The sequence below is a fragment of the Lacerta agilis genome, chromosome 14 (genome assembly GCF_009819535.1).
Source record: "Lacerta agilis isolate rLacAgi1 chromosome 14, rLacAgi1.pri, whole genome shotgun sequence".
NCBI lineage: Eukaryota > Metazoa > Chordata > Lepidosauria > Squamata > Lacertidae > Lacerta > Lacerta agilis.
In genome coordinates, this window is record NC_046325.1 from 6,479,765 (window position 1) to 6,507,536 (window position 27,772).

At 50.0% G+C, this 27,772-nt stretch overlaps 2 protein-coding genes across 6 annotated transcripts; one reads left to right on the forward strand and one right to left on the reverse strand.

Annotated features, from left to right (window-relative positions):
- Positions 1-3,788: 3,788 nt before the first annotated feature.
- MRPL52 (mitochondrial ribosomal protein L52) lies at positions 3,789-8,095 on the reverse strand. Of its 4 annotated transcripts, none has more exons than XM_033170952.1 (5): positions 8,007-8,095; positions 6,422-6,506; positions 6,203-6,309; positions 5,465-5,529; positions 3,789-3,970 (listed from the first exon to the last, which is right to left on the reverse strand). In XM_033170952.1, exons 1-5 carry the CDS (start codon positions 8,023-8,025, stop codon positions 3,824-3,826), a joined length of 423 nt encoding a protein of 140 aa, XP_033026843.1. In that variant the 5' UTR covers positions 8,026-8,095; the 3' UTR covers positions 3,789-3,823. The 4 variants fall into 4 exon arrangements, with proteins under 4 accessions (XP_033026843.1, XP_033026846.1, XP_033026844.1 ...); XM_033170955.1 differs by having other exon boundaries at positions 6,203-6,270; positions 8,007-8,083; XM_033170953.1 differs by lacking the exon at positions 8,007-8,095 and adding an exon at positions 7,900-7,995 and having other exon boundaries at positions 6,203-6,270.
- Positions 8,096-9,898: 1,803 nt separating this feature from the next.
- Positions 9,899-27,377, forward strand: SLC7A7 (solute carrier family 7 member 7). Of its 2 annotated transcripts, none has more exons than XM_033169980.1 (10): positions 9,899-10,131; positions 11,365-11,907; positions 16,778-16,903; positions 17,402-17,546; positions 19,695-19,818; positions 20,173-20,276; positions 22,724-22,820; positions 24,496-24,645; positions 25,838-26,021; positions 27,066-27,377. In XM_033169980.1, exons 2-10 carry the CDS (start codon positions 11,367-11,369, stop codon positions 27,146-27,148), a joined length of 1,554 nt encoding a protein of 517 aa, XP_033025871.1. In that variant the 5' UTR covers positions 9,899-10,131; positions 11,365-11,366; the 3' UTR covers positions 27,149-27,377. The 2 variants fall into 2 exon arrangements, with proteins under 2 accessions (XP_033025871.1, XP_033025872.1); XM_033169981.1 differs by lacking the exon at positions 9,899-10,131 and adding an exon at positions 10,363-10,518.
- Positions 27,378-27,772: the final 395 nt, after the last annotated feature.

Here is a 27,772-nt window from a genome sequence, read left to right on the forward strand (position 1 = left end):
CTGGCAGCCCGCAGCCTAGCGAGCTATAGCCAATTAGAGGAAGGGGTTGTTTTTAAGAACCACACGTGTGTGTGTGTGTGAGAGAGAGAGAGAAAACTATCCTAAGCACGCTCTCATAGCCATGGTGGCTGTTGCCGTCCCTCCACTGTCAGACAGAAGTTTACCTGCAAATGCCCGTTGCTGAGAGCCACAAATTCCTGCGCTGCAGGGGGGGTTGGACTAGATGACCCTCGGGGGTCCCTTCCAATTCGTACGATTCTATAAAAAAGGGTGCTAGACCACATGAGCCATTCGCAGGGCTAGAATGAACGCATTAGCAACCCCCTCATCAAAAATGACCATATAAAAGTCCAATCACCAGAGATGTACGCATGACGCACAGCCCCTGTATCCTATCTCTGGACCATTTTGACGTTGGTATAACCGCGTGTCCTCCCTGCCCCCCCCCCACACGTTCAACTGAGTCAGGAATAATTCAATAGATACTGACAAGGGCTGCAGCGAGGCTACAGCTCAAATGTTTTGGCCGCCCCATTGGCTTCATGCTCGAAGGTGTGTGTGTGTGGATGGGTGACCCTGAAGTAGGGGGGAGCCCTGAGGAAGTGGGGCTGGGAGGGTGGGTTGCCGAGGCTCAATGGGGTGGGGTGGGGGGCGCTGCAGCAAACGGCAACCCTCTGCACTGCTGTCTCTCCAGCCCCTTGGATGTCCCCGTGGGTCTCGTGCGCTTGGCAGAGGCCCCAGGCGCTGATCTCATCCATGCTTTCGTGGCTTCTGGCATCTGGAAGCAATTACCAATATGGGGTGGGAGGGAATGGGGGGGGGTGAGAGATGTGTTCAAAACACAGCTGGGATCAGCAAGGCAGAGCTGGCAGGGTTGGGGGGAGGAATGGGGGAGAAACTAAACACACACACACACAGGGCCTCAAAATCCCGAATCTTTGGGGTTGGGCTTTGTGTTGTCAGTCACAGCTAGGATCACGGGATGGAAAGAGGATTTTTTTGGGAAGGAGGGAAGGGGGGGGGGAAATCCCTACTCTGTTCCCGCCCCTGGCTGAGCCACTGACCCAAATTTTGGCATCCAAGTTCCTGTATTAGAAAGCTTAAACAGAGAAAAAATCCAGGGGAGAAGCAGGCAGGCCGCACTGGAGACAATGGAAATTTTGCATCAGAAGAGTTTCACAAAACCACGTCCTCCCAAGATCACAGGCAACACAGGCCAACCCTACATGATCAGAAGGCTTGTCCCAAACCTGCCCCCAACAGGAATGATAGAATTGTAGAGTTGGAAGGGACCACGAGAGCCATCTAGTCCAACCCCCCTGCAGTGCAGGAATCTTTTGCCCAAGGTGGGACTCGAACCCACCACCCTGAGATTTAAGATTGCCGTGCTCTGCCAACTGAGCTGTCCCAGAAATCTGAAAGCGGATCGTGAGCAGTGTGTCGGTACTCTCCCTGCTTAGGATTTCTCAGATACTGGCATCCTGCCTCCGATAAATTTCAGAGGCCGTTTGCACAAATCCCCGGAGGGGAAAAGCCTCCAGGGAAAAGCAGCAAAAGGGCCAAAGACTTTTAACATTTTTAAATTGTTATTATTATGATGGCACCAAAAATTACAAGCGTAACTACTTTGTTAAGGTGTCACAATACTGTGATGCTTGCTGCAAAAATGGCTACTGGGTGCGACAGGAAACATTCCACCCTATTAGGGGGAAAAAGGCAATTTAGGAGGGGTAGAAAACCACCAGAATAGATCATTGCGGTAGCGGTGAATGTGTGGGAACCTCTTTTCCATTGGGAAGGAAGTAATATTTTTGTGTTTGTGTGTGCACACCTCTGCCTTTCAAGTCCCTCATTCTCAGCCCTTTATCCTTCTTCCTTCCTGCAGTGCTGTGACTTCACCTCCAGCAGGCAGTGGTTCCCACGGGGCCAAGAGAGGGAAGGTGAAAAAAACAAAATATGAAGAAGCAGAGAGCCATCTCAAGAGGGAATCTACATGGCAGGAGGGGAAAAGGAGCGCTCCCTTTTCCAGAGGAGAGGGCCAAGATTCCTTCCAGCCTGGCTTATGGCCACCAGGAGGTCTGCAGCCAGGCTGAGATCTCCTCCAACCTAAACACACACACAGTTCCTCAGGCCAGCTGACAAAGGCAGAAAAATATTAAGTGTGTAATGCTGCTGACTCTCTCCAACCCTTGTACCTCCTCTAACCCCTAGGCCGTACGGTTTGGGGAGAGGTAGCAGTAGTTTAAATTTATTTTTTTAAGCTTCTCTTGGAAAACCTCCCTGGAGCGATGAGACTCCGAACTGCTAGGACAGCAGACCAAGGTAAAGCAACTTTGCACATGCTTTGGGGTCCTAGAATCATAGAGTTGGAAGAGACCACAAGGGCCATCCAGTCCAACCCCCTGCCAAGCAGGAAACACCATCAAAGCATTCCTGACAGATGGCTGTCAAGCCTCCGCTTAAAGACCTCCAAAGAAGGAGACTCCACCACACTCCTTGGTAGCAAATTCCACTGCCGAACAGCTCTTACTGTCAGGAAGTTCTTCCTAATGTTTAGGTGGAATCTTCTTTCTTGTAGTTTGAATCCATTGCCCCGTGTCCGCTTCTCTGGAGCAGCAGAAAACAACCTCACCCTCCTCTATATGACATCCTTTGATATGTTTGAACATGGCTATCATATCACCCCTTCACCTTCTCTTCTCCAGGCTAAACATACCCAGCTCCCTCAGCCGTTCCTCATAAGGCATCGTTTCCAGGCCTTTGACCATTTTGGTTGCCCTCCTCTGGACACGTTCCAGCTTGTCAGTATCCTTCTGGAACTGTGGTGCCCAGAACTGGACACAGTATTCCAAGTGAAGTCTGACCAGAGCGGAATACAGTGGTATTATTACTTCCCTGATCTAGATGCTATACTCCTATTGATGCAGCCCAGAATTTTTTAGTCCTCTTCACAAGGTTCCAGGGCTCCTTTAACAGCTTCAGATTATTTGGGTAGGCCTTTGCACCCTACTTTCCCATATATTTGAATTTCTCTCCCCCCCCCTCCCTTTTGCAGATTTTAGATTCTCAAAGTTTAAAATGTCAGGGGTCTAATCTAGGTTTCTGATTGTTTGCGGCAATGTGTTATTGCTGTAAGCCACGTTTGAGAACCTAGATGAAAAGAGGGGATGTGCAGTTTAAAATAAGCAAACACGGTCCCCAAAATTACCCATGGCTGTTAAGAGTGATACAACAGTCTTTTAACATGTATGGTGTGGAGGTGACTCTAACGTGCGTGACCCTGAGATGAGCTTGTTGCAATGTCCCAGCTTCTGCCCAAACCGTTTTTTTAAAAGCCTAACCCACACCCTATAAAGCTGCATTAAAATTGATCCTCCTCCAAGCTACTGTGCAAAAGGACCACCATTTTGTGCCGCTTCTCCCCTAACCCAAACAAACAGGAGCTACAGGTTCCATTTTCTTTGGACAGGAACGTTCTATGGAACAATCCGGTTATTTCCCAATTGCAAACATCAGGTGGGCACCACGGGAGAGAGACCACAGCATGGAGATGGAAGGACGGGGCAACCTTGCCAAAGCTTAAGCCAGCCAAGGTCTGCTTCTCCTTTGCCCGCTGCCTCTTCTCCTTAAGATACGGCACACAAAATGGCTGCCGAGGCAGTTGGCCCCAAGCGAAGGCTCTAGGGCAGTTCTTGAACTAGAACCACGTTGGGAATCTGTTATTCCTTCTTCCTTGTTATTAAAAAAAGAGAACATTTTTAAAAAAACAACAACAAATCAAGCCCCAAATTGGAGGGATGTGTATGTGGGGGAGGGAACGTGTTTATTTGGGGTCTTGCTTTTGGGAGTTTCCTTTAGGTTGAAGTCTGTTGCGTCGCTTTTCCTCTGCCTGTTGCTCTCGTTCATTCTGCTTAGCTTTCCACTTCTCCACCCCCTGATCCATTTCTGCGGAGATCATGGCTATCCGACGCTGAGGAGGCAAAGTGAAGAGCGAAGTGAGCTCAGAGCCTGAGGAAATCCTCAGCGGCCATTGGACAGGCGCCGTCTCTATTGGCCCCATCTGCATTAGACGTTCAAACCACTTTAAACTGTCACAGCTTCTGCCTCATTCCTGGGAACCAGTTTTTTTAAAATATAAAACACACACACACACACACACACAGTATATAAATTTTAGGAAATAAAAAATAAATAAAAACAAGGGTTCTGAGTGTTGTTAGGAAACCACTATTTCCCTCAGAGAACTATCATTCCCAGAATTCCCTGTGAGGAAAAAAGACAGACTGGTAAGCCATTCTGGAAACTGTAGTTCTGCTTGGGTGCAGATGGGGCCTTTTTCAACAAGCGTTTAAAGCGATTCTCTTTATCGCAGTCTATATTCATATTGGATATGGAACGGTTTCTACGCATGAAATTGCTTTTAAACGGCGTTGTTTTGTTTGTATACACGGAAACACTTTTTAACACGTGGAATCTTAAAAAATCGCTTTCACATATGGAATTGCATTTAGCTCTGATGCTTTTTTTTAAACTGCGAAATCACTTCCAAGGTGTTTTGGGGGAAGCGATTCATACGCTGGATCAAATAAATAAATAAAATAAGTACATAATCCGTTGCTGAGGTTACATTACGTTACGCCACGAATTTTAAAACGGGTTTCAAACTGCACTGTCCTTTCTCAAGAAATCTTGAGAACTGTTCAGCCGTATTCCGGAAGGCACAAAGCTAAAATTCCAAACGTTCGTGGGGAGCGATGGGATTCAAACCGGTTTACGTTCATAGCTGTAATGTAAACTCACCAATGCTCATGCTTCCCTCCCATCCTTATCCCAGTTTCAAGAGGTAAAAGAGCTGGCTGAAGGTGCTCAGCAGTGGGCACTCTGCATATGCTCATAGGCAGGGGTCCCCAATCTAAGGCCCGGGGGCCGGATGCGGCCCAATCGCCTTCTAAATCCAGCCTGCGGACAGTCCGGGAATCAGCGTGTTTTTACATGAGTAGAATGTGTCCTTTTATTTAAAATGCATCTCTAGGTTATTTGTGGGGCATAAGAATTCATTCATTATTATTTTTTCAAAATATAGTCCGGTCCCCCCACAAGGTCTGACGGACAGTGGAACGGACCCCTGCTGAAAAAGTTTGCTGACCCCTGCTCATAGGCAACCTGCCTCTGAGCATATGCAGACTTAATTCATAGGATCCAGGACTGAGCCTGCCATTAAAAAACAAACAAACCAGACCTCTAGAGAGAAAACTCCCTGCCTCAGAACCCACTGGATCCTTTTCCTATAGGGCAACAGCATAGTAATAACTCCAGATTGGCTCATTTCCATCTGTTATTACACCTGTTAGGTTTTCCAGCATTCTGCGAATCCAGGAAGCCTCACACTCTTCCTTAACGGAATTCCAAAATTCCCCCCAAACCAGGACTCCTAATACTCTTAGGTGCTCTGGCTCCCACTTACAGCCAAGTTTTCGTTCTTTTCCTTCCGACGGAGATGATTTTTCATCGGTGGGGCTGGCCGCCCATCTGGGGTAGAGAAAAAAACCAAAAAAAGGATACAGATACTTGCTCCTTCCCTGTATGCTCAAAAGTACAAGAAAGTAATCTCAATAGCACCTCATGCCAGGTTGTTAAGGTTATTTCAACACGGATGCATGCGCTCTTCCAGCCTTCCCAAGCTGGCGCCCTCCAGAGGTTGGACTACAAATCCCATCACTCCCACCAAGGGACTGATAGGAGTTGTAGTCCAACAACCCCTGGAAGGTGCCTGCTTGGCAAAGGATGCTACAGTCACACCCCTTTTCTGCACCCTCAGATCATGACAGATAGTAACAAGTTTTATGGGCCAATTTTTTTTTTTAATTTTTTATTAAAGATTTCTTAGTTTACAAAAGTATGTGCCATGTCTCTTTTTTCAAGCTGCGTTACATTAGTGTTGCATTAGGAAGAAAAGGGGGAAAGAAGTGGAGGGAGGAATGGTGATTATGGGCCAAATTTTAACACTAAGTTAGCACTTAGCAAAGTACACTGGTTCTCTTCCAGATTAACCGAGCTGTGAGTTGGGGTGGAAGAGGAGATTATAAATACTGACCTAGTTGGATCAATGGTCCGATATCATGCAAAGGCAACATTATTTTTATTTTGCAAGTCTGCAGCCTAAATACAGCAAAACAAATAATATAAACACCCATTTTCTTACCAGCAAACGACCAGTCGGGAAGGTCTGTTAAGGGTCCGTAATGTGAAGGGTTTATAGGGAAACCGTGCCTGGAAGGAAGTATACAGAGGGCAAAGTCATTTGCAGTGCTGCCAGAAAAATAATAATAATAATAATAATAATAATAATAATAATGGAGTAAGTAAGATGAAGGATCCCTCTCTAGCTTGGAAGATGTCACCCTCTATCTCTGGCACTCACTTCACTCTCCAGGCCCCACCAGACTGATCCACAGTACTGCAGTGGAAGGTCCGAGACACCGAAGCAATTTTTGCCAGCCGAGGTCCTGCAGGGTTGGAAGTAGAAAGAGAAATTCAGGATTCAGTCAGAATCACGGTGCCTTGTACTCTTGAAACCACTGCATATAGATAAATATACTTTAGGGGACCCAAAGCTTTCTAAGCATTCTTTTTTTTTTTGGTAACTGTTACAACCAGTACAAGAGCCAGTGTGGTGTAGTGGTTAAGAGCGGTAGACTCGTTATCTGGGGAACCGGGTTCGCGTCTCCGCTCCTCCACATGCAGCTGCTGGGTGACCTTGGGCTAGTCACGCTTCTTTGAAGTCTCTCAGCCCCACTCACCTCACAGAGTGTTTGTTGTGGGGGAGGAAGGGAAAGGAGAATGTTAGCCGCTTTGAGACTCCTTTGGGTAGTGAAAAGCGGGATATCAAATCCAAACTCTTCTTCTTCTTCTTCTTCTACAACCACCTCGTTAGGCCGGTCTATACTATTATTGCAAATGCTCCACTGCCCCAAGGCTACCACCAAGTTCATGGGCAGAGGCAAAAACTGACCCGAGAACTTTGCAAGGATGATGTGCTGTGTGGTAGAGGAAAGCAGGTACTAATCTGGATTAGTGCTCCTCCCCCCATTATGGCAGGAGTGGGGGGAACCTGTAGTCCAGCATTCACCAAACCTGTGACCTCCAGCAGTTTTGGACTACATTTCCCATCAGGCTGTGCTTGCCGGGGGTTGATGGTAGTTGGAAGTCCTACACCTGGAGGGTCAAATCGCCTCTCCCTCTCCTTACTTTACAGGAACATAAGAGAAGGCTGCAGGATCAGGCCAACGGGCCATCTAGCCCAGCATCCTGTTCTCACAGTGGCTAACTAGATGCCTTTGGGAAATCTGCAAGCAGGATTCGAGCCATCTCCCCACTTGCAAGTTCTAGCAACTAGTATTTCATAGCCACAACAGTACAATAGCATAATGCTATAGCGAAAGCCGGTGCATAAATCAGTTATAACCATTATGGGCTCTGGCAACGGGTCGTGCTTAAAACGTCGAAAATCATATTATATTTTCATCGCAACACACAAGCTAAAAGAAACTAAGCAAATGCCATTTAGAAATCATATACGTATATACCATTTAAAAGCCATAAAAGTCGCCGCCCCCCCCCCTTTTAAAAATTGCTAGAGAGGCAACTGTGCACGTTTCACTTTCCCGAATTTGACATGGGTATAATTCTGGAACAGCAACCTGCGATGATAGTAAGAAAAGAAGGGCACTTGGGGGACAACTCCTCTCTTTTACCCCGCAATCCTCCCACTCAGGAGGGATTCCCCATCGGCTTTGGTGGGACTGACTCCCAGAAAAGAGCATCCTGCTTCTGAACAAACATGCAAAATCCGTAGCCCCTCTCCCTTCCCTAGCTCTCCCACCGGCAAGATTTCCGTACCCAGCCTCCGAGCCACGCAAGCTGCCATTTTGACACTAAACATCGGAGAAATGGACCACGCGCTTCCGTTCGCAGAGGTTGTACGGGAAAAACACACACACACACACCTCCACTGGGAGTCGCCATTTTTAAATGAGCGCCGCCATTTTGGGATAATTCGTCAGCGGAAACCAGCCACTTGCGGCCGGAAAGGTCGCCTCATCCGGAAGCCTTGCGAGACGTAAAAAAATGCCAGGAGGGCGCCATCTTGTACGGATCGTTTCAGAGTTCTAAGAAAAAAACGTAGGAAAGAGGAGAAAACGCCCGAAGTCTCCGTAAACCCAGTCGGATATAGCTGCGCATTCCCACAGGCCCCGCTGAAGGGCCTTGGGAACGTGAGCTAATCAATGTTCCTAGTTGCCTAAGGGAGATATTTTCAATAGTGAGAGCAGCCATTTTGGTACGGGGACCCGGATGTGAGTACCGGCAAACGAAGCACGGCGCCATTTTGTGATTTAAACCGGAAGCTATATCCCCACTCACCGTATTGGGTTAGGGAACACGCTCTGCGTCGCCTTTTCACCTGAAAGATGCATTTCCCTTTCACTCATAGCCTCAGGAAAGGTGGCGTGCTTGTTTGTTTGTTTATTTATTTCTAACTGCCATTTTTCTTAAGGGCGGAAAGGGGCTCTTTGGCCATCTTTGAAATGGGCAAGGCTTTGCCGTCGCCACCTTGGCCTTCGGTTGCTAAGGAAGCCGTCGCCCTTGGAAACGGCATAAACAGGAAGAGGAGTTGCTTTGCTGGCAACCTCGGACTCCTGGGTTCCTGGAGGTTGGGTGGATCAAGTTGTCGCCCCCCCCCCCCTTTGAAGAAACTTGCTCTTTAAGCACGTGTATAACATAGATTTATAAAGCACACATTTATAAATTGTGATCTGATATATATTGAACAGGCATGCATGTATGGTTCATGCAAGTGGACTCCTTCTCATGCATGATAACTGGAGCCCAAACCTGCTTGCATTTCAGTGAAGCCAAATCAATGCGTGTTTCTGCCTGTGATATAACTGAAATAAAAGGCGCAGGAGCACAGCCAGTGAAAAAGGTGGCAGCCCTAAATTTAGCCATGGGGGTGGGGTTGGAGTGTTAATTTAACAGGGTGAACCCCTCCCCTGCTGCTCTTGTCCCAATTCTCTTACAGCGTGATGCTGTGCATACTTGCCAAGTCCTCAGTCCCACACTCTTTATTGAACGGGGCTTGCTCCCAGGGAAGTGTACAAAACGATTGTGCTCTTGCAGTGTAATCCTGCTCGTGTCCCATTGAATTCAATTAGGCTTATTCCCAGGTAGGTGTGCATAGGGTTGCAACCTGATTCAAATGTGTGGCTCATTTTCTCCAGAAAACGAATTCCAAATAGCCAGGATGCAGGGTGTGTGTTGTGTAGCAATTGTCAAGAGCCGCACAGGACTTTTTCTGTCTGAAGAAGAGTTTGGTGTGGCTTGGAAAGTTGCCATCGTGTGTGATTTATACAGTCTGGGAAAAGATAACATTTGAAGTTTTGGATTCCCACTTGCCATTCATTTGCCAAATTGTGAAAACAACAACTCCCCTGCTCCAACTCCCAACTACCAATGTCAGAAGCGAAGGTTAAGTTCGTGGATCATAGAACTGTATAGTTGGAAGGGACCCCTGAGGGTCATCTAGTCCAACCCCCTGCAATGCAAGAATGGTGGCGAGATTTTCCTCTTGAACCAATCTGACAGGCTTGGTTGCTTTCGGGGCTGATAACCTTTTAATTTTGAAACATTTGCCCCGCTAGGTCTAGCAAGCTGCCGATTCCCACAGGTCTCTTTGTCTCTGCAGAGACGCTCTGTGTGACTTGGGAGGCTTGACGTCTCACAGGATGCATAAGGGGGCTGCTGTGGGAAACTGATAGTGCCGTTTGTGAGGGTGCACACGCGTGAGACGTTCCTGCAGGAAGCCAATTCTTGGACCGCTCAGCCATGGGGTGCCCCAGAGGCACTGCCAGTCCTCTTATCTCCCATAGCACTCCCCCTGCCCCCACCTGGCACCAGACGGACCTTGGACTCGGTCAATGGCTCACCCTCCTTTACCCCCCCCTCACCCCGCCTCCGGCAACCCTGGTTAGTTCCTCATGTTAAAAGTGCTGTTCTGGCAGCTTCTGTCTCTTTATTCTTAAACTGGCGTGGGGATAAGACGACAGAGCAGGAGGAGGAACTGCGCTGTGGACTGTGAGTATCTGTCAGTTTCTCTTTCCCATCATCCCCATCTATATACCCCTTTCTGTCCCCTAATAATATTGTGTGGGATGGTGGGTGGGAATCCAGCCCCAGAACTGCGCTCTCAAAGCTGAAACCTCTCTTTTCCTGGTTCCCAGCCCCCTGCATTCTCCACACACACACCCAGACACCCTCTCCCTGGGCAGAAAAGGAAACCTACAGTGCCTAGCTCCCAACCTCTTTAAGATTACCCAACCATTACCTGTTTGGGCTGTTCAGATTTAAGAGATAGTGTCTAGGTAACCTCAGTGCCCCAAACTTGCTTGCTGGACTCGCCTTCCAGAAATGAGGATCAAGGTTCTAGTGCTCATCCTTTGCAGCTCTTCAGGCAAATAAGAGGTAAGAACCACGCCCTGGGCCCCAGTATTTGGGAGGCAGAGGGACATCTGCCCGCTTCTAGCACTTGTTTGTCTCCTGGGATAGCATGCTCTCCCCCCCCCCCCGGAAAGTAGAGGCACTCATGTCCCGTTTCCTTCCTGCCTGTGCACGCCAGCTTACACCCCCAACCTCTTTTCTCCCAATGCCCTGTCGCAGCTTGCGCCTCCTGGAAGAGTACGCCATCCTTTTGGGTGTTGTACCTCCTAGAGCTACTGCTTTATGTTAGCAAAATGCGCCAAGCAGAAACGGGAGAGGGTTCTTCAAGTTGTTAAGGAGTTTGGGAGCCGCTGCCTTTTAAAGTGCAAGAGACAAAAACCCATCTTCTTGGTTTTGAAATGTGCCAGGTGCACGGGTACAAGATGCACTAGAGCTCAAACGCCTCAGGTCCCAAAACACCCTGAAAGATTGCCTACATCCCGACAGAGCCTCTTAGATGCTAAGATTGGCAGAAGGGGTCCTCTTGGCAATTCCTCCCCCCTCTGAGGCTGGGGTGTGGGTGGAGTGGCAGGTCAGGAGAGGAAATGATCTCTGGTGAACCCCTAAGACGTGGATGTGCCTTCCTCTGGGACCTTCATTATACAGCTTCTGGAGGATGCTGAAGGCTGAAGACACCCCTCCTTGAGGCGTATATTTTTATCTGTATGATTGTAAATTGTCTCAAATGGTTTTTAATGTTACGTTTCAATGATGCAACCTGCTCTGGGAGACCTTATGGTTGCAGGGCAGGTAATGAATAATAATAATAATAATAATAATAATAATAATAATAATAATAATAATAAAAGAACTGTTCCTTTTCTTGCCAAGCTATGGCCAAGACCACCCGCTACGAGGCGACTCCTCAGGATGAGCTGCCGGCCACCTCAGTACCCAACGGGACCTCAAATTCCTCCTCCCGCCAGCCCCCCGAGGACTCCTCCGGCAAGTCTCCCGACGACTCCATGAAGCTGAAGAAGGAAATCTCCCTGATCAACGGGGTCTGCTTGATCGTGGGCAACATGATCGGCTCGGGCATCTTCGTTTCTCCCAAGGGTGTGCTGATGTACAGTGACTCGTACGGCCTCTCCCTTGTGGTCTGGGCCATTGGGGGGCTGTTCTCTGTCTTTGGGGCCCTGTGCTACGCAGAACTGGGCACCACCATCAAAAAATCGGGGGCCAGCTACGCCTACATCTTGGAAGCCTTTGGGCAGCTGCCGGCCTTCATCCGCCTGTGGACCTCTCTCCTCATCATTGAGCCCACCAGCCAGGCTGTCATTGCCATCACATTCGCCAACTACCTGGTGCAACCCGTGTTCCCGTCCTGCGAGGCGCCTTACCTGGCAGGCCGACTCTTGGCTGCCGTCTGCATCTGTGAGTGAGACTGCCAGCGGGCACTGTGGGGAGAGGTTGAGGAGGATTTGGGGGGACCCAGCGGGGCTGTGTGAAGTTTCTTGGGAGGGGGGGGGCATTAGTTGCTGTTTGAAAAGAAAAGTAAAAAAAAAGCCCTGGCAGTGCCTGAGCTGATTCAGCCTCAGGTGGGCTGAAAGGCAGCCCTCCTCCCCTTATCTAATCTCCCATTGTTCCTTTATCTTTCTCTGCTGCCGACCTTTCCTTCCCAGTTCTGGGAAACTCTTTCCTTCCTTGGCAATGGTTTTGAATCTCCGGCGTAAGGGAAGCTTCAGACTTTGTGCTTCGCCAAAGCTCCACCTTGAGCTTCTGGAACTGGGTGTGGGATGGACCCAGGAATTCTGACACCCACAACATGCCTTTAGTTATGGGAGTACCACTCCCCTGGAAGGAGGGCAGGGCAGGAGAGCAGAATTTGGGGGGGGGGTGAGGGGTTACTGGGTATAACCAATAGATATGGCTGTTATCTCAGATAAGGCCCGGCTTCTAGCTCCCTTTGCCCACAATACATCTCACTCCTCTAGTTAGACATAAAAGAGAAAAGTATAATGGCTCCACAGCCTTTATCAGCTGCCTGTTTGTTAGATGTTAATCTTGCAGCTCCAAGCTGGAGAGATACTAGAATCACAGAAGTGTAGAGTTGGAAGGGACCCTGAAGCCCACCCAGCCTCGTTCTCCCCCGCTGGAGCTCTAGGGTGGTCTCCAGGGAGAACGAAGGGGGTCCTGAGTCTCTGCTTCCCTCTCCTGTGGAAGATGAGTTGGTTAAAAGCTAAACTGTTTGCATCTGGGCAAGTCCGTGCCTGCTTGAGGCTGTTTGGGACTGGGTTTCACCACCTGTTGCCTTGGACTGAGCAAGATGGGTGTAGTTGATCAGTGGGGAGGGACAGACACTCTGCACATGCTCAAGAGTGACACCGCTTTCATATCAAGCCTTTTCTGACTCATGGTCTGTTGATCCACCAGTGAGTGGTGTTCTAAACCTGGCACGAGCCTATCCTCTGGGGCCTCTCGGCTCTGTGCTCCTCCTAACCCTGTGGGTAATTCTGGGTCTCTCTCAGGAAATGAGTGACTTCAGCTGGGAGACCGGCAGCGTGCTGAGTCGGCAGCTGTTGTCCAGATCCAGCTGGCGAGAAACGCAATGTCAGGCTCCCCGAAACCGCTCCCGTTGCAACACACAGGAATGTGACGGCTGAGGGAGGCACGAGGTCAGGCATGAATGCCGGAGGTGATGGGAGGCTAGCTGAGAGCACCCCACAAGCCCAGTGTGTCTTCAGGCAAAGGGTGCCGGGGGAAGGTTGGAGCAGAGGATTATGCCCCCCCCCCCCGCTGCTACCCAGGTGCTCAGTGCTTCACAAATGCTAACGCAGTAGCAACAGGTCTGTAAGTTAGGCCATTGTAGTTATTCCCATTTTACAGACGTAGAAGCTGAAAGATTCATTAACCACAAACCCCTAAATTTGGGATCCCCCCCAAAACCTCTTGTAGGGCAAGATTTGAGGTGGACTTGGTCCCCCCGCACCCGAACTGAGGAAACTGGGTTGCCTCATGCGTGGGGAATTGCTGGAGCCATGTGCAAGCGAGTGCAGCTCACGGTATGTGTGGTTTTCTCTGTTCAGAGCATCTCACCCGCCTGATAAGAGAGAGGAATTTATGGCCTTGTTTATAAAGAAGCAGGGCCGTTGTTTGCAAGGTGTCCCCAGTTCCCCCCTGCTCCTGCCAATAGGAAAGCTCCATCCGCACCCTGGAGCTGAGGGGGAAAGGTACGAAGCTGGGACGGGGGCCTTCTCTGAGCCCCCCCCCCCCGCCCCGTGTCTAGCATCATCCTCCTGCCAGGTTTGGGCGTCTGGTAGAAAGCTGAGTATTGCACAGCCCCTTGAGTCACAACAACTTGTTCCTGGAATAAAGATAAAGGTGAGCAGGGGAGAAGATCAGAGCCTCAGGAGCTGGAAAGGGATAAACAACTTCTCCACTTCCTCTCGAGGAAGTCCCATCTCCCTCCCTCTTAATTCGGACTCTGGATGACCGTTTGTGCGTTAGCCACGATCCTTGTTATGTTTGCCCAAGTTGTTTGGTTTTGTTAATGTTACCTTTTTAAATGAGGGGCTAGGATGCTGATGAGTTTCCCCCAAGCTTCTCAGCCTGCAGAACCACCAGCCCTGCTTTGCATCCTCCTCGAGGATCCATGGTGAGCGCATGGCTGTGTCTAGAAGCTAGCCCAGAAGGGAAGGTGGAAAAGGTCCCCTGACACTGTTGTAAGATTTTTAAGGTAATTTATTTATATATAATAATTGTTATTAATGTACCAAAACAAATAATAAAGATCAGGCTTACTAGCTGGTTTGATTTTCTTTAGAACTCTGGTCTGGTCTCTGTCTTTTCTGCTCAGGCAGGGGTTTCAAAATAACATCTTGAAAATAACACCAGACCCTCCCAATTTGTGATGTAATTCTAATGTATGGAGGGGTGGTCTTGAGCTGGAGGGGGGGAATTTCAAAAAGTCTATATAGGAGCTTGCGTACCTTTGTTCGTGGTCTTTGCTTGCAAACACCCTGCTGCAGCAGTAATAAAATAAAGGGCAACCGCCTTGCTTTGGGAGATTCTGTATCGTCTCTATTTTATTCATAAGTGCTCTTGAGAGGAGGGGAGCTTCATTATACCAAATCAGGCTGTTGGGATCTGCCTGGCTCATTGCGAACACTGACTGCCAGTGACTTTGCAAGGTTTCGGGCAAGGGCGCATTCTCTCAGTTCTGCCTGGAAATGCCATCAGGGATGGAACCTGGGACCTAGGCAGAGCTGGTGCACCAAACAGCTAGACCCTACTCCTTCTCAGGACTAGGAATAGGTGATAGACTCTGTGCCCTGTGTTCCACCCCCACCCCCAGTTTCCATCTTTGCTCCAGCTCTTGGGTGCCATGTACCGGTATCTATCAGATCTCACAAATGCAGGGGAATGAAGGTCACCTTTTAGCTGGGGCAAAGCGTTCCTTTTGGGCCAAGGCTGTCCTGTCTGTAGGTCCCCCATCCATCCTTCCTAGACTCGTTTGCTGACAAGCCATTTCCCAACGCTTACTTTCGCTCTCTTTGTCACTCGGTCTTGCGTCACAACCCAGGAAGGAAGTAGGACTGGCAGGACAGGGCTATGAGGATTGGACTCAGCTCAGTAGCCGCATTAATTTTCCATGGGAATAAACAGAAGCCAAGCAAGTAGTGGGGTCCAGGGAAACACCTCCCCACCCTTTAAAATCGCAAAGATTCATAGAATCATAGAGTTGGAAGAGACCACAAGGGCCATCCAGTGCAACCCCCTGCCAAGCAGGAAACGCCATCAAAGCATTCCTGACAGATGGCTGTCAAGCCTCCGCTTAAAGACCTCCAAAGAAGGAGACTCCACCACACTCCTTGGTAGCAAATTCCACTGCCTAACAAATTCTCACTGTCAGGAAGTTCTTCCTAATGTATAGGTGGAATCTTCTTTCTTGTAGTTTGAATCCATTGCTCCGTGTCCGCTTCTCTGGAGCAGCAGAAAACAACTTTCACCCTCCTCTATATGACATCCTTTTATATATTTGAACATGGCTATCATATCCCCCCTTTACCTTCTCTTCTCCAGGCTAAACATACCCAGCTCCCTAAGCCGTTCCTCATAAGGCATTGTTTCCAGGCCTTTGACCATTTTGGTTGCCTTCTTCTGGATTCAAGATTTTGGTTGCCCTCTTCTGGATTCAAGATTCAGATTTTGTCCCCCAGGGATATCTCATGAATACACACTCTTTCTCACATCTAGGAGAATGGGTGCATGTGAGAGCATAATCCCATGACAATGGGAAATGGAGGTCGGAGGTCATAGTGGCATGGGGGGGGGTCTGTTCTCCTTTGTGCCTGGTCCTAGACTAGAGATGGCTAACCTTCTTTGGACCCGGGGCTGCATTGCCTCCTTGCAATTCCTCCAGGGGTACACATACCAGCCACCCACTTGTGCATCACAAGACAGACAACACACAGCCATGCAGAGAGGCTTCCGTTCCTAACAACTCACGCCCAAGAGACCCACAAAAAGTGGGGCAGTTAAGGGGGCAGGGAGTCCCCTCCTTCACCAGGTCACTCCAGGGGTGCAGCCACCCCATTTGCCTGAGGACGCCTTGGAAGGATTGGCCCAACGGCACTAGACTTTTGTACCTTTTGTTTTATTTGCTCCTCATTTGGAGCAACCGAGGACCTCAGTACCTCCAGGCGAAATGTGACCCCCCAGGCCTCTCTGTCCAGTTCACAGAACTCTCCCCAAACCGCATCCCTCAGCAGCCCTGCTCTCTCCTATCCTTGAGGGCTTTTGCCTGGCTTCTTGGCCTTGATCTGCGATGTTGTCTCATGTTTGCCTGGGTAGAGAGAGAGGTGTGTGTAAAAAACTCTGATTCATACTTTAGAAGAGTTGTGCATCTGTTGCTCCACCCACTTTTGCCACTGGCTCCACCCACGACTGGGAGGTGGCCCCCAGGAGGTTCTCTACAGGGAAATGTGGCCCTTGGGCTGCCAAAAAAAAAAATGTTTCCCACCTCTGCACCAAGAAAATAAAATGGAGTCCAGCAGAAAAATTACTGGACAGCTGCGTCAATTTCTCCCTCTCCTTCTTCTCTCTCTCTTTCTCTTTTTCTCTTTTAGGAATCAGCCGCTTAGGCATGCATTTATATTTCTGTATTGAATATACATTTGAAATTGGAGAAGGGAAGGATTCAGTGGGACTTTGCCGTGTATGTGGATGGTCTAGGGTGGATGGGGCCGGTGTAGTCCAAGGGCCCCTTGCCATAGGATGACTTCTGGCTTGTTTTCTCTTCCAGGCCTCCTCACTTTTGTCAACTGCGCCTATGTGAAATGGGGCACGCGGGTGCAGGATCTGTCCACCTACGCCAAGGTGCTGGCTCTCATTGCTGTGATCATCGCCGGCGTGGTCCGCATTGGGCAAGGTACTCCCCTCTCTAGCCCTGGTCTCCCCCCTCTTGCCCTCCCTCCACATTAAGGTTTAGAACGGACGGACGTGGCACTTTGGATGCACATAGGCATAGAAACATTGGAGCCTTCTTGACCTTTACTGTGTTTCGACCTCAGAGCCTTTCGGTGTAGGCCCCTGTGCCCATTCTGCAGTGGGAAAGTTGAGAGTTAGTGGTCCACCCCAGGCAACTCACTGAACCCACGTCTGAGGCGAGACTTGAACCCAAAGCCCAAAGCCAGACAGACTCACAGCCCACTTTCCCACATCTTGTGGCTTTGTGGGCTTCTGTTTGCACCTGGACAATTTTCACTTGCCAGCTGTGAGCGTCTAGCGATGGCTTGTGCGAGGAAACAGTGTGTTAGCACCACAGATGGGACTTTTGCATCTCTTCCAATTTTCCTCAGGCAGGATGTTTTTTCAATGCAACTAGAAGTTGACCGATTGACCTGGACGTGGTTATCTTTGCTTATAGGACATTCGCAGAACTTTGCCGACCCTTTCGAAGGATCCTCCTGGCACACGGGGGACATTGCACTTGCCCTGTACTCCGCCCTCTTCTCCTACTCGGGATGGGACACCCTCAATTTTGTCACCGAGGAAATCAAGAACCCTGAAAGGTCAGCATTTGCAGAGAAAAACGTGGCTGTCCTCAGCTAGTGAGACCGGTGTTTTGGCATTTTGTGTGGAATGAGGCTGCATGGACCTATTGGACAGCGCCTGTGACATCCTTAGGGACAAGCGACATTGTTCCCTCCTTAAAATCTGTGCTCTGCTTCCAAAGGAATTGAAACTGACTAGCCTCAGGGGCGTCGCTAGGGGGGGGCGCTGGGGGCGGTACGCCCCCGGGCGACAGGGGCCACAAGCGGCGGGTGGGGGCGACAAGCGGCGGGTGGGGGCGACAAGCGGCGCCCCTCCCGCCACTCCCCAGGCAACGCCGGTCACCCCGGGAGCAGCAGCGCTGCACGGATGGGGTGCTCCCTCGGCCGTGCGCTGTTGCTCCTGGGGCGACCGGAGCGAGCGGCGGCGCATGGGGGTGACAAGCGGCAGCCCCTCCCGCCATTCCCAAGCGCTGCCGCTCCCTCCGTCACCCCAGGAGCAACAGCGCACGGCCGAGGGAGCACCCCGTCCGTGCAGCGCTGCTGCTCCCGGGGTGACCGGCAGCGTGGGGAGTGGCAGGAGGGGCCGGCGCTTGTCAGCCCCACGCGCTGCCGCTGGCTCCGTCCCCCCCGGGAGCAGCAGCGCACGGTGTGTGCGGTGCTGCTGCTCCTGGGGCAACGGAGCGAACGGCGGCACGTGGGGGTGACAAGAGGCAGCCCCTCCCACCATTCCCATGCGCTGCCGCTCCCTCCGTCACCCTGGGAGCGGCAGCGCACGGCCCGACGACGGAGTGCGCCTGCGCGCGCAGGCGCACTCTGTCATCGGATCGCCGCTTCCACAGCCTCCTTTTGAGCCGCACCCCCGGAAACGCCCTGGGGGCGGAGCGTCATGACGTCACAATGTGATGTCACGACGCCCCGCCCCCGGGGCGTTTCCTTTGCCGCCCCGGGTACCGCGGAGCCTTACTCCGCCACTGACTAGCCTTAAGTACTTCCCTCCCTCCCTGCATCTTCAGTCTTTGTCTCTGGTCTTTAGTTGGGCTTTCTGATGCAGAGAAATGGATAAGAGGCTTCTCCATACTTTGCCTGGAGAGCTGTTTTTAAAACAGCTGAGTGAGTGCTCTCCCTCTTGCGTACTTGAAAGCACATCATACAGTCTCAAAAAATGAGAAAAGAAAATATGGGTGTGTGTGATGGAGCTGTGGTGGCAGAACCCCGGTGATCTCTTCCATTCTATAAGTAGCCGAATTTCCTTTCCTCCTTTTAACGGGTTTTGTTCGGGATGGGCTCTTGTGGAGGAGTTCTGCCATCTAGCAGCCACAGCTGGGCATTACATCACAGTCCGGGGACGGCTGAGAGAGGCTCAGCTTGCTTCCTGGGCTTGGCAGTGAAGGGGAACACTGTGTGAAGCCTAGCATAAAATGTATTGGGTTTTGCAGAGCAAGCTGTAATCTAAAGATCCACTTTCGGCTAAAGAATTGTTTAAAGGGATCTCGGCAGAAATGTTGATTTGATTGAATCAAATAATAGCTTGGCTTAAGAGGGAGGAGGTGCCAGTCTTGCAATTTTCATCACAGCAAAGCGAGTCTGCAGAGTCAAGCACTATATTTTCTGCTTAGCTGGAGCATTTTTTCATTTAACACCCTGCTCCGCCGCCTGGTAATAATTTTCTCCATGTTCTTTAGTACAGCAGGCAAATGAAAATAAAGGAAGCCAAGGGTGACACAGAGTTTCTTAGGCTACTTAGGGAGCAGGGGATTCTGGGAGCTGAGCCTTGGGGAGCAGGGGATTCTGGGAACTGGGTCTTGGGGAGCAGGGGATTCTGGGAACTGGGTCTTGGGGAGCAGGGGATTCTGGGAACTGGGTCTTGGGGAGCAGGGGATTCTGGGAGCTGAGCCTTGGGGAGCAGGGGATTCTGGGAGCTGGGTCTTGGGGAGCAGGGGATTCTGGGAACTGGGTCTTGTGGAGCAGGGGATTCTGGGAACTGGGTCTTGGGGAGCAGGGGATTCTGGGTACCTGGGTTTTGCAAAGCAGCTTTCTAGGACCTCTGGGTGGTAATGTGGGCTTCAGTGTATTCTGCTAGCCCTGGGCATGAGTAGTGCCAAGGGAAGTACAAAGTGGGTGATGGAAGGGAGTTAACATTTGTTTTTCCTCACTGCCATTCCTCAGGAACCTTCCCCTCTCCATAGGCATCTCGATGCCCATCGTCACAGTGATCTACATCATGACCAACGTGGCGTATTACACAGTGCTGAGCAAGACAGAGATATTAACAAGCGACGCTGTGGCCGTGGTGAGTAGATCCCGTTCCCTCTTCCTCCTGCCCCGGAATGACAGGTCACTTTGGAATCCAGTGGGCTGGTCCACGGAGGGCCATTAGCGTTGATCATTTACTGAAAAGAACAACTTCAAAGGGAGAGTGTACAATGTGAGGTAACGGAGTGGCAATTTATGAACAATTTTGTTGCAATGATTTGCAATGAGGTGCATTCCTCCCACCTTGGCCTCCTGGAGTACAGCCGCAAGTAGTCTCTTGTTGAGTTATAGTAATAATAATAATTTATTATTTGGGAATGAAGTTAATACTAGAAACCCCCCTGCAAAGCATTCACCAGCTCATTTTCTTCTCATGTTCTCTTCCTTCCAGACCTTTGCCGATCAAGTTTTTGGAGTTATGAACTGGACGATCCCACTTGCTGTCGCCCTGTCCTGCTTTGGGGGGCTGAACGCTTCCATTTTAGCCGCTTCCAGGTAACCTGCAATGCATCTCCTGTTATAAAGATGTGTCTCTGAACCCACATGCCTGCCCGGCACTCGTGTGCATTCCTACACACCCTCCCGAGAGGTTTCGGGCCTTCTGCGTTTGCTACAAATATGTGTTTGCCCACGAGAAGTTCTTGTGAAAGAACAGTAAAGAAAGGTTGGTTTAGGGGTCAGCAAAGTTTTTCAGCAAGGGGGCCGGTCCACTGTCCCTCAGACCTTGTGGGCGGCCAGACTATATTTTGAAGGGAAAAAAATGAACGAATTCCTATGCCCCACAAATAACCCAGAGATGCATTTTAAATAAAAGGACACATTCTACTCGTACTGATTCCTGGACCGTCCGCGAGCCGGATTTAGAAGGTGATTGGGCTGGATCCGGCCCCCGGGCCTTAGTTTGCCTACCCATGGTTCATTACATGAAATGAGAGACAGAGCATATAAATGTTGCTTCAGGCAGCAGAGTTACAATATAAGTGGGGAGCAACTTGTAGAGTACAGTCGTACCTCGTGTTGCGTTCGCTGTGGGTTGCGAACGGCACGGGTTACGAACGTGCCAAACCTGGAAGTAACGGAACGGATTACTTCCGGGTTTGGTGGGTCGCGCATGCGCAGACGAGTCAAATGACATCATGCGCAGATGGGCCAAATTGAGACCCACGCATGCGCAGAAGCGGCACTGCGGGTTGCGGACTGCTCCAGATGCGAACAGGGCTCTGGAACGGATCCCGTTTGCATCTAGAGGTACGGCGGTTCGAATCCCCGCGACGGGGTGAGCTCCCGTTGCTGGGTCCCAGCTCCTGCCCACCTAGCAGTTCGAAAGCACGTCAAAGTGCAAGTAGATAAATAGGTACCGCTCCGGGGGGGAAGGTGAACGGCGTTTCTGTGCACTGCTCTGGTTCACCAGAAGCTGATTAATCATGCTGGCCACATGACCCGGAAGCTGTATGCCGGCTCCCTCGGCCAGTAACGTGAGATGAGCGCCGCAAGCCCAGAGTCATCCGTGACTGGACCTAATGGTCATGGGTCTCTTTACCTTTAACTATTCCCCAAAGCCTAAAGAAAGTGAGTGTGATTATTTTGCCACAGAACTTACAATAAAAAACAAAACAAGAAAGGTGAGGGGAAATGTCCTATCGTGACTCCTAGTGTCAGGCTGGTCCTTGACTGCATAGAGTCAAAAGGGTCCGATTTTGGTGCTTTTGACATCTCACCAACCATTGAAAATCTTAGGCTGTAAGTGCTGTTTTGAGCCAATGCATTCTCAACATTGAGGGGACAGGGTCTTTGGGACGAGTGATTTGTTAGATCACCTACATTCCTATTCTGTAGTCTCTTCCTACAGTTTCCTGCCTATTTCCTTATTTTGTTTACTCTGCATAATTGGGACTTGAAAGAACATAATCCTAGTTAGAAATTACAAAACTGGTTATCTTGTTTGTTTCCTGAGTTCCAAGCTTATCTTACTATTGTCTATGTGGACCCCATTCTTTTTACAGGAGGTGTAAATTAAATTTTGCTGGTAACACCAGATTACTGTACTAGTCTTTACCTAAAGTATTAAGAAGGTCAGGAAGCCTTACATGACATGTTCACGATAAGGAGTTGTACCAGGGTCAAGAAAGTTCTTAACGGAGATAAAATTATGGCAACTTTTACTCGTGCCCATGATCTTCAGAAATAAACCATGGAAAACGTTCAGATTGGCCCACACCATTACACTCCCAGCCCCGGGAGTCATTCAAAATGTAATTTTGGAGCTCTTCCACGAATGGATTTACCTCCACTCATTTTCACCCGAGGAACCATGAACCACATTTGGGAGGGGGGAAATGTCAGCATGCCAGAAACTAGGTAACTTTCCACTTTTGTGCAAAGATTCTGTTTTGCACAGAAGTCTTTCCCTATGTGGTAAAGCTTCTTACATGTAAGAAAAAATAATTGCCTGGATTGACCCTCAGAAACTCACCTGGGGTCCCAGGAAACTAGGGGTAAGGCTGTCAGTGTGGATACTAGCCATATGACGGCTGTGTTCTCCGTCCACTGTTGGTGGCAAAATGGATCTGAATCTGCCCTAATTTTACTTCACTGGAGGAGGCATTGTGCCACCCTGCGGGTATGGCAAACCTCTCTGAGCGCCAAATATATATCTGTTTCTCACCAGCAAAGTTAAGCAGAGGAAGAGGGATTTCAGGAGTCTGGGTTGTGGAAGTGCTTTGGGAATGGCTGGTTCCCTTGTCTGAATGGAGTGTCCGTTCTCTTGTTCTTTTGAATTGGCACAGTGGATTCTGGGAACTGTGCCAGTCCCCGGGGGGGATGGGGGGACGGGGACACAGCCTGACCCCTTGCCCTGCCCCTCTGTTGGTCTTGGTCACCAGCTGGGGCAATTCCCCTCTGCCTCAGCCAGCAGCTTCCTTACCCTCCCTTGCTCTTGCCAGGTTGTTTTTCGTTGGTTCCCGTGAGGGGCACTTACCTGATGCCATCTGCATGATCCACGTCGAGCGGTTCACGCCTGTGCCAGCGCTGCTTTTTAACGTAAGTCCTGGGTAGCCGGGGAGAACACCCTAGGCTGCATGGCAGGGGAGGAAGGGAAGCGAGTCTTAAAAATAAAAATAATAAAAAATAAATAAAGCGAAAGCGAAAAAGGACTCTTTGTAGCTCCTGGCAGCCTTCTGCAGGGGGAGACGACAGACCTCCCCAGGTTCACTGGCTAAAGACTGCTGCCCTGATCTCTTAATCGGCTTAGACGGGATGGGGGAAAACTGAATTTGTTACTGATCAAATATTTTGGAATGCAAGCTCATTTATTGGACTGCTGCATTTCAATTAAAACCCCCCTGTGAATGAACACATAGAGAGACAGAGAGGAACCGTATGCCTATATTCATAATCCCATCCCACAGTATCTGCAGCAGGGGTAGGGAAGGAACCTTTTTGATCCCGAGGGCCTCATTGCCTTCTGGGCAACCTTTTGAGGGCCGAACACCGAAAACCCGGAAGTGAATGCTTCTGTTTTCGAACGTGCCTCGGAAGTCAAAAGGCTTCCAAGGCGCGTTTTTCATTTTTTTCTATTGACTTTGCAGTCAGCCCTTTGATCCTTGGTTTTCGAACGTTTTGGAAGTCGGACGGACATCCGGAATGGATTACGTTCAAAAACCGAGGTTCCACTGTAATAACTCTCTTCCAAGGCGATGTGCGAGATATAATAAAAACAGTTAAAACAACCAAAAGGAACACCAGGCAAATGCAAAACAAAAAAACCAGACATCCCATGGCAGTGATCTATTCTTCCAGCTGGGAAAGCTTAAGTGAAGAAATTTCCCGAAACTGCAGGCTGTGGGCACCCGTCTTTATCTCGACAGGAATGCTCTTCCACGGAATAGGGGCAGCTGCACCAAAGCCCTGCCCTGAGTTCCTGCGGAGCGGCCTTTCTCCGCAGACCACAGCAGTCTAGATATCGCTCCATCTGTGAGGCGAACAGGGCTGGGTCTTGGATGCGAGGCTGTCATAGAAACCACCAAGACAGCTGCCCTCAGCTCCAGGAAGGAAGACGGGGGAATCAAGCGCCATGAGTCAGCACCCAGAATAGCACAAACCTGCGCTCCTGGGACATCTTGTGGGGAGAATGTGGGTGGCCCTTTTCGGAAGGGCTGAGTTCGCGGAGTCACGGTCTTCAGGGAGAGATGTGTCTATGTGTTTGGTTAGACGGTGGACGCTGTGTTATTCCTTGCATTTCTATGCCCCACCCTTTCCTCCAAGGAGCTCAACGTGGTTCTTCCCCTCTTCGTTTAAACCCCAAAACAACCCTGAGAGGTAGGCTAGGCTGAGAGAGGCAGTGACCAGCCCAAGGTCACCCAAGGAGCTTCATGGCCGAGTGAGGATTTGAAGCCTGATCTCCCAGGTCCTGGTCTGATGCTCTAACAAGCCACGTCCAAAGTCTGTTCCAGGGGCCAATATCTGGCCTGCCGGTCGGTTTAATCCGGCCCCTGTGGCAGTTTATTTCCTGGGGTAAAATCATAAAAAAGCTCAACAACTTCAATCCTAAAAAAAGGTCAATAATTTTGGTTGGCCCTTTGGTTGGCCCCCACAGCCCTTCACTTCATCAAATCTGGCCCTCTTTGAAAAAAGTTTGGACACCACACACCGACTTCCTAGCATAGCTTATCCCACTTACCATCTATTTCCCCCCCCTACCCCCTAATCACCACAGGGAGCCATGGCCCTGGTCTACCTCTGCGTAGAGGACATCTTCAAGCTCATCAATTACTACAGTTTTAGCTACTGGTTCTTTGTGGGCCTGTCGATCGCGGGGCAGCTGTACCTACGCTGGAAGGAGCCATCAAGGGAACGTCCCCTCAAGGTAGGGCAGGGGAAACCCTCAAAACTTGTCTTTGAAAATAAAAAAAGGATCCCGCGGCCTGCTGTTTTGTGCTTAAATTCACAAGGCACGATGCGTGCTGTTCCTCGAATGCTCATTTAGGCATTCTGCAGTGCTGATCACACACCCTTTCTTGTGAATGGTACAAAGCTTTTTGCTGCAATAGACCAAAGTCCACCTCGTCCGGTATGAAGATTTGACGTTTTCTTCCCCAGTTTTGATTTTCTACTGAAACGAGGCTGCATTTTAATGTTGTATTTTAATCTTGTTTTTAAGTTGTATTTTAATCAATTTTTATAACTGGTGTTAGCCGCCCTGAGCCCAGTCTTGGCTGGGGAGGGCAGGGTAAAAATGAAATAATAATAATAATAATAATAATAATAATAATAATAATAATAATAATAATAATAATAATAATAATAATAATAATTCTCCTTTGCAACGGTCCCAGCCAGCAGGAAGCGGTCGACAAGAAATCAGCCAGCGGTTCTTTGGGCTGCCTTCCTAAAACTGAGCTGCCTCTCTCGCAGAGCATATGCATTCTGCCCATGCCCCAACATCCTTTGCAATGCGTTATGGCTGTGGGCCAGGTAGTCACCATGGCCGAAACTCCTACCAGGAGGGAATGGGCCTGAGCTCGGCCAGAATGGCTTTAATAGACAGAGCAGTGAGCTCCGTGCTGGAAATCAATGGCTCCAGACTCCAGGAAAAAGGGTAGTAGTGTAAGCCTGAGAAAAGTTGATGAAAAGTCATCTCTCTCTGTATAATAATAGTAGTAATAATTTTATTATTTGTACCCTGCCCATCTGACTGGATTGCCCCAGCCACTCTGAAAGCATGCGTGGCAATGACCATTAGCTTGAGATGGCTTCAGAAAGGGGATTGTTGCATTCCCAGCATGGTTGCTGTGCTGGTAGCGAAGCCGAGCTTCCATGTTCAGGTGCAGTATACCCCCGAGGACAATTCGGCTGGAGGCGAAGAAAGTTCATGGCTGCCCCCTTCATGCCTTCCTTATGATCTCACCCAGTTGGCTGCTTATTGGAAAGAGACTCCTGTACCCGTTGAACTGAGCTTGTTCCCCTTCAGTTCTTCGGAGGAGAGCCTGAGGTGAAGGCTGGGAGGTAGTTTGAGATGCCAAGTGCCTGCTTGACACCCCCTTTTCTTTCCCCACCAGCTCAGCATCGTCTTCCCCATCATCTTCTGCCTCTGCACTGTCTTCCTGGTAGCCGTCCCCCTCTACAGCGACCCCATAAACTCCGCCATTGGCATTGCCATAGCAGCTTCTGGACTGCCCGTCTACTACCTGGTGGTGAGGGTGCCTGAGCAGAAGAGGCCGCACTTCTTGCGCCGGGCCGTGGGTGAGTCAGAGGGGGAAACACCCCCCCCCTCCATTTCACCGATGGCTTCTTAGCTCTCCCTGCCCCAATGCTAGGACAACTACGCTTAAATTGCAGAACAGAAATTAGCGTCGGGTCCCCGATATCGGAGGGAGCTTTGTGCTTTTCCCCACGGTGTCGATAACAGCAAACAAATGTTCTCCGTCTCTCCAACAGCCCTTTCAGGTGTTTGAAGAGAGCTACCGTGTCGTCTCTTAAATCAGCTTTCTGCTCTAGGCTAAATCCTCCCAAGTCCCTATGAGGAAATGTCGAAGGGAGTCTGGTGCATTTAGTCCTGGAGATGTGGAAGAGGGGACACGATAGTCATCTTAAACTGGCTGGTTCTCCCTGAAATATTTACAGCGGTACCTTGGTTGCTGAACTTAAATCTGTTCCGGGAGTCCATTTGATTCCTGGAAAGGTTTGAAAACCTAGACTCTGCTTCCGATTGGCTGCAGGAGCTTCCAAAAAATGTTTGCAAACCGGAACACTCACTTCTGGGTTTATGGCGTTCGGGAGCCAAAACGTCTGCGTACCAAGGCATTTGCCAACCAAGTACGACTGTATTAAAAATGCAGGATCCACGTTGCATAATTAGACTGCAATGCATAGGCAGAGTTGGAGGGGAATTATTATTGTAATTCTAACAATAACCCTCAAAATCAACTGCTGCTTGAGGCTTGGACTGCAGGGGTTGCCAACCTTCCTAGGGCCCATTTGCAAACTGGAGAAACTGTTGCATCACTCACTCACGTAGAGCCCGCAGGATCAGGCCAATGGCCCCCTATAGTCCAGCATCCTGTTCTCAGGATGGGGCCAACCAGATGCCCGAATGAGAATCCCACAAGCAGGATCTGAGCAAAAGAGCCCTTTCCCCTCCTGTGCTCTCCAGCAGCTGGTATTTTGAAGCATTTCTGCCTCCAACCGTGAAGAGAGGAAAGCATAGCCCCCCCCCCCCAATGCTCCTGTCCTCAATCCTGGCTCTCTCTGGCCTCGACCTGACATGCCCCTTTCCTCCCTCCGCAGCCTCCATGACGCGGCTCATCCAGCTCGTATCCTTGTGTGTCCTGACGGAGATGGATCCCGACACAGAAGCGAAGGATCAGTGATGCGGACGCTGCCCAGGGGCAGTGGGGAGGCCGGCTTCTCCCCTCGCCTGCTCCTTCTGTAACAGACTCTTTGGTGACCTCTAATTTATTGTTTGCTACTTGGCCAGACCCATTCGCGAGGAAGTCTTTGGGGACTCTGCCGGGACGGCTGTTGCAGGAGCCGAGAGACTCGCTCGCCTATTTTTGTTCCTGTCTGTGAAACGTGGGAGTGTCGGTGTCCTCTTTTGCCCTCAGCAGCTAAGTCCCAATAAACCCCCGAGTGCCACAGGTTTGCTTGTGGACGTTTATTCTTACCTTCACGTCTGCAACCTCCGAATTCTTGGGCCTGCTGTCAAATGAGCCTCACGGCAATCTTAAGACACCACCTTAAACAGTCAGATCAATGGCTCACCCAGCTCAGGCCTGTCTCTGCGGATTGGCAGTGGCTTGGCAGAATTCTCTCGCTGGGGATTGAACTTGCGACCTCCCGCATGCAAGTCAGATGCTCTAGCCCCGAGCTCTGCCCCTTCCTGTCCACGCTTAGGTTTTGCTGCCTCCTTCCTCGAGTCCCTCCCTTCCTCGCTTTCGTTTCCTTCTCGGTGAACCCTTTTTCACAGCCTGCCAAACCTATTCCTCCTAGAGTCC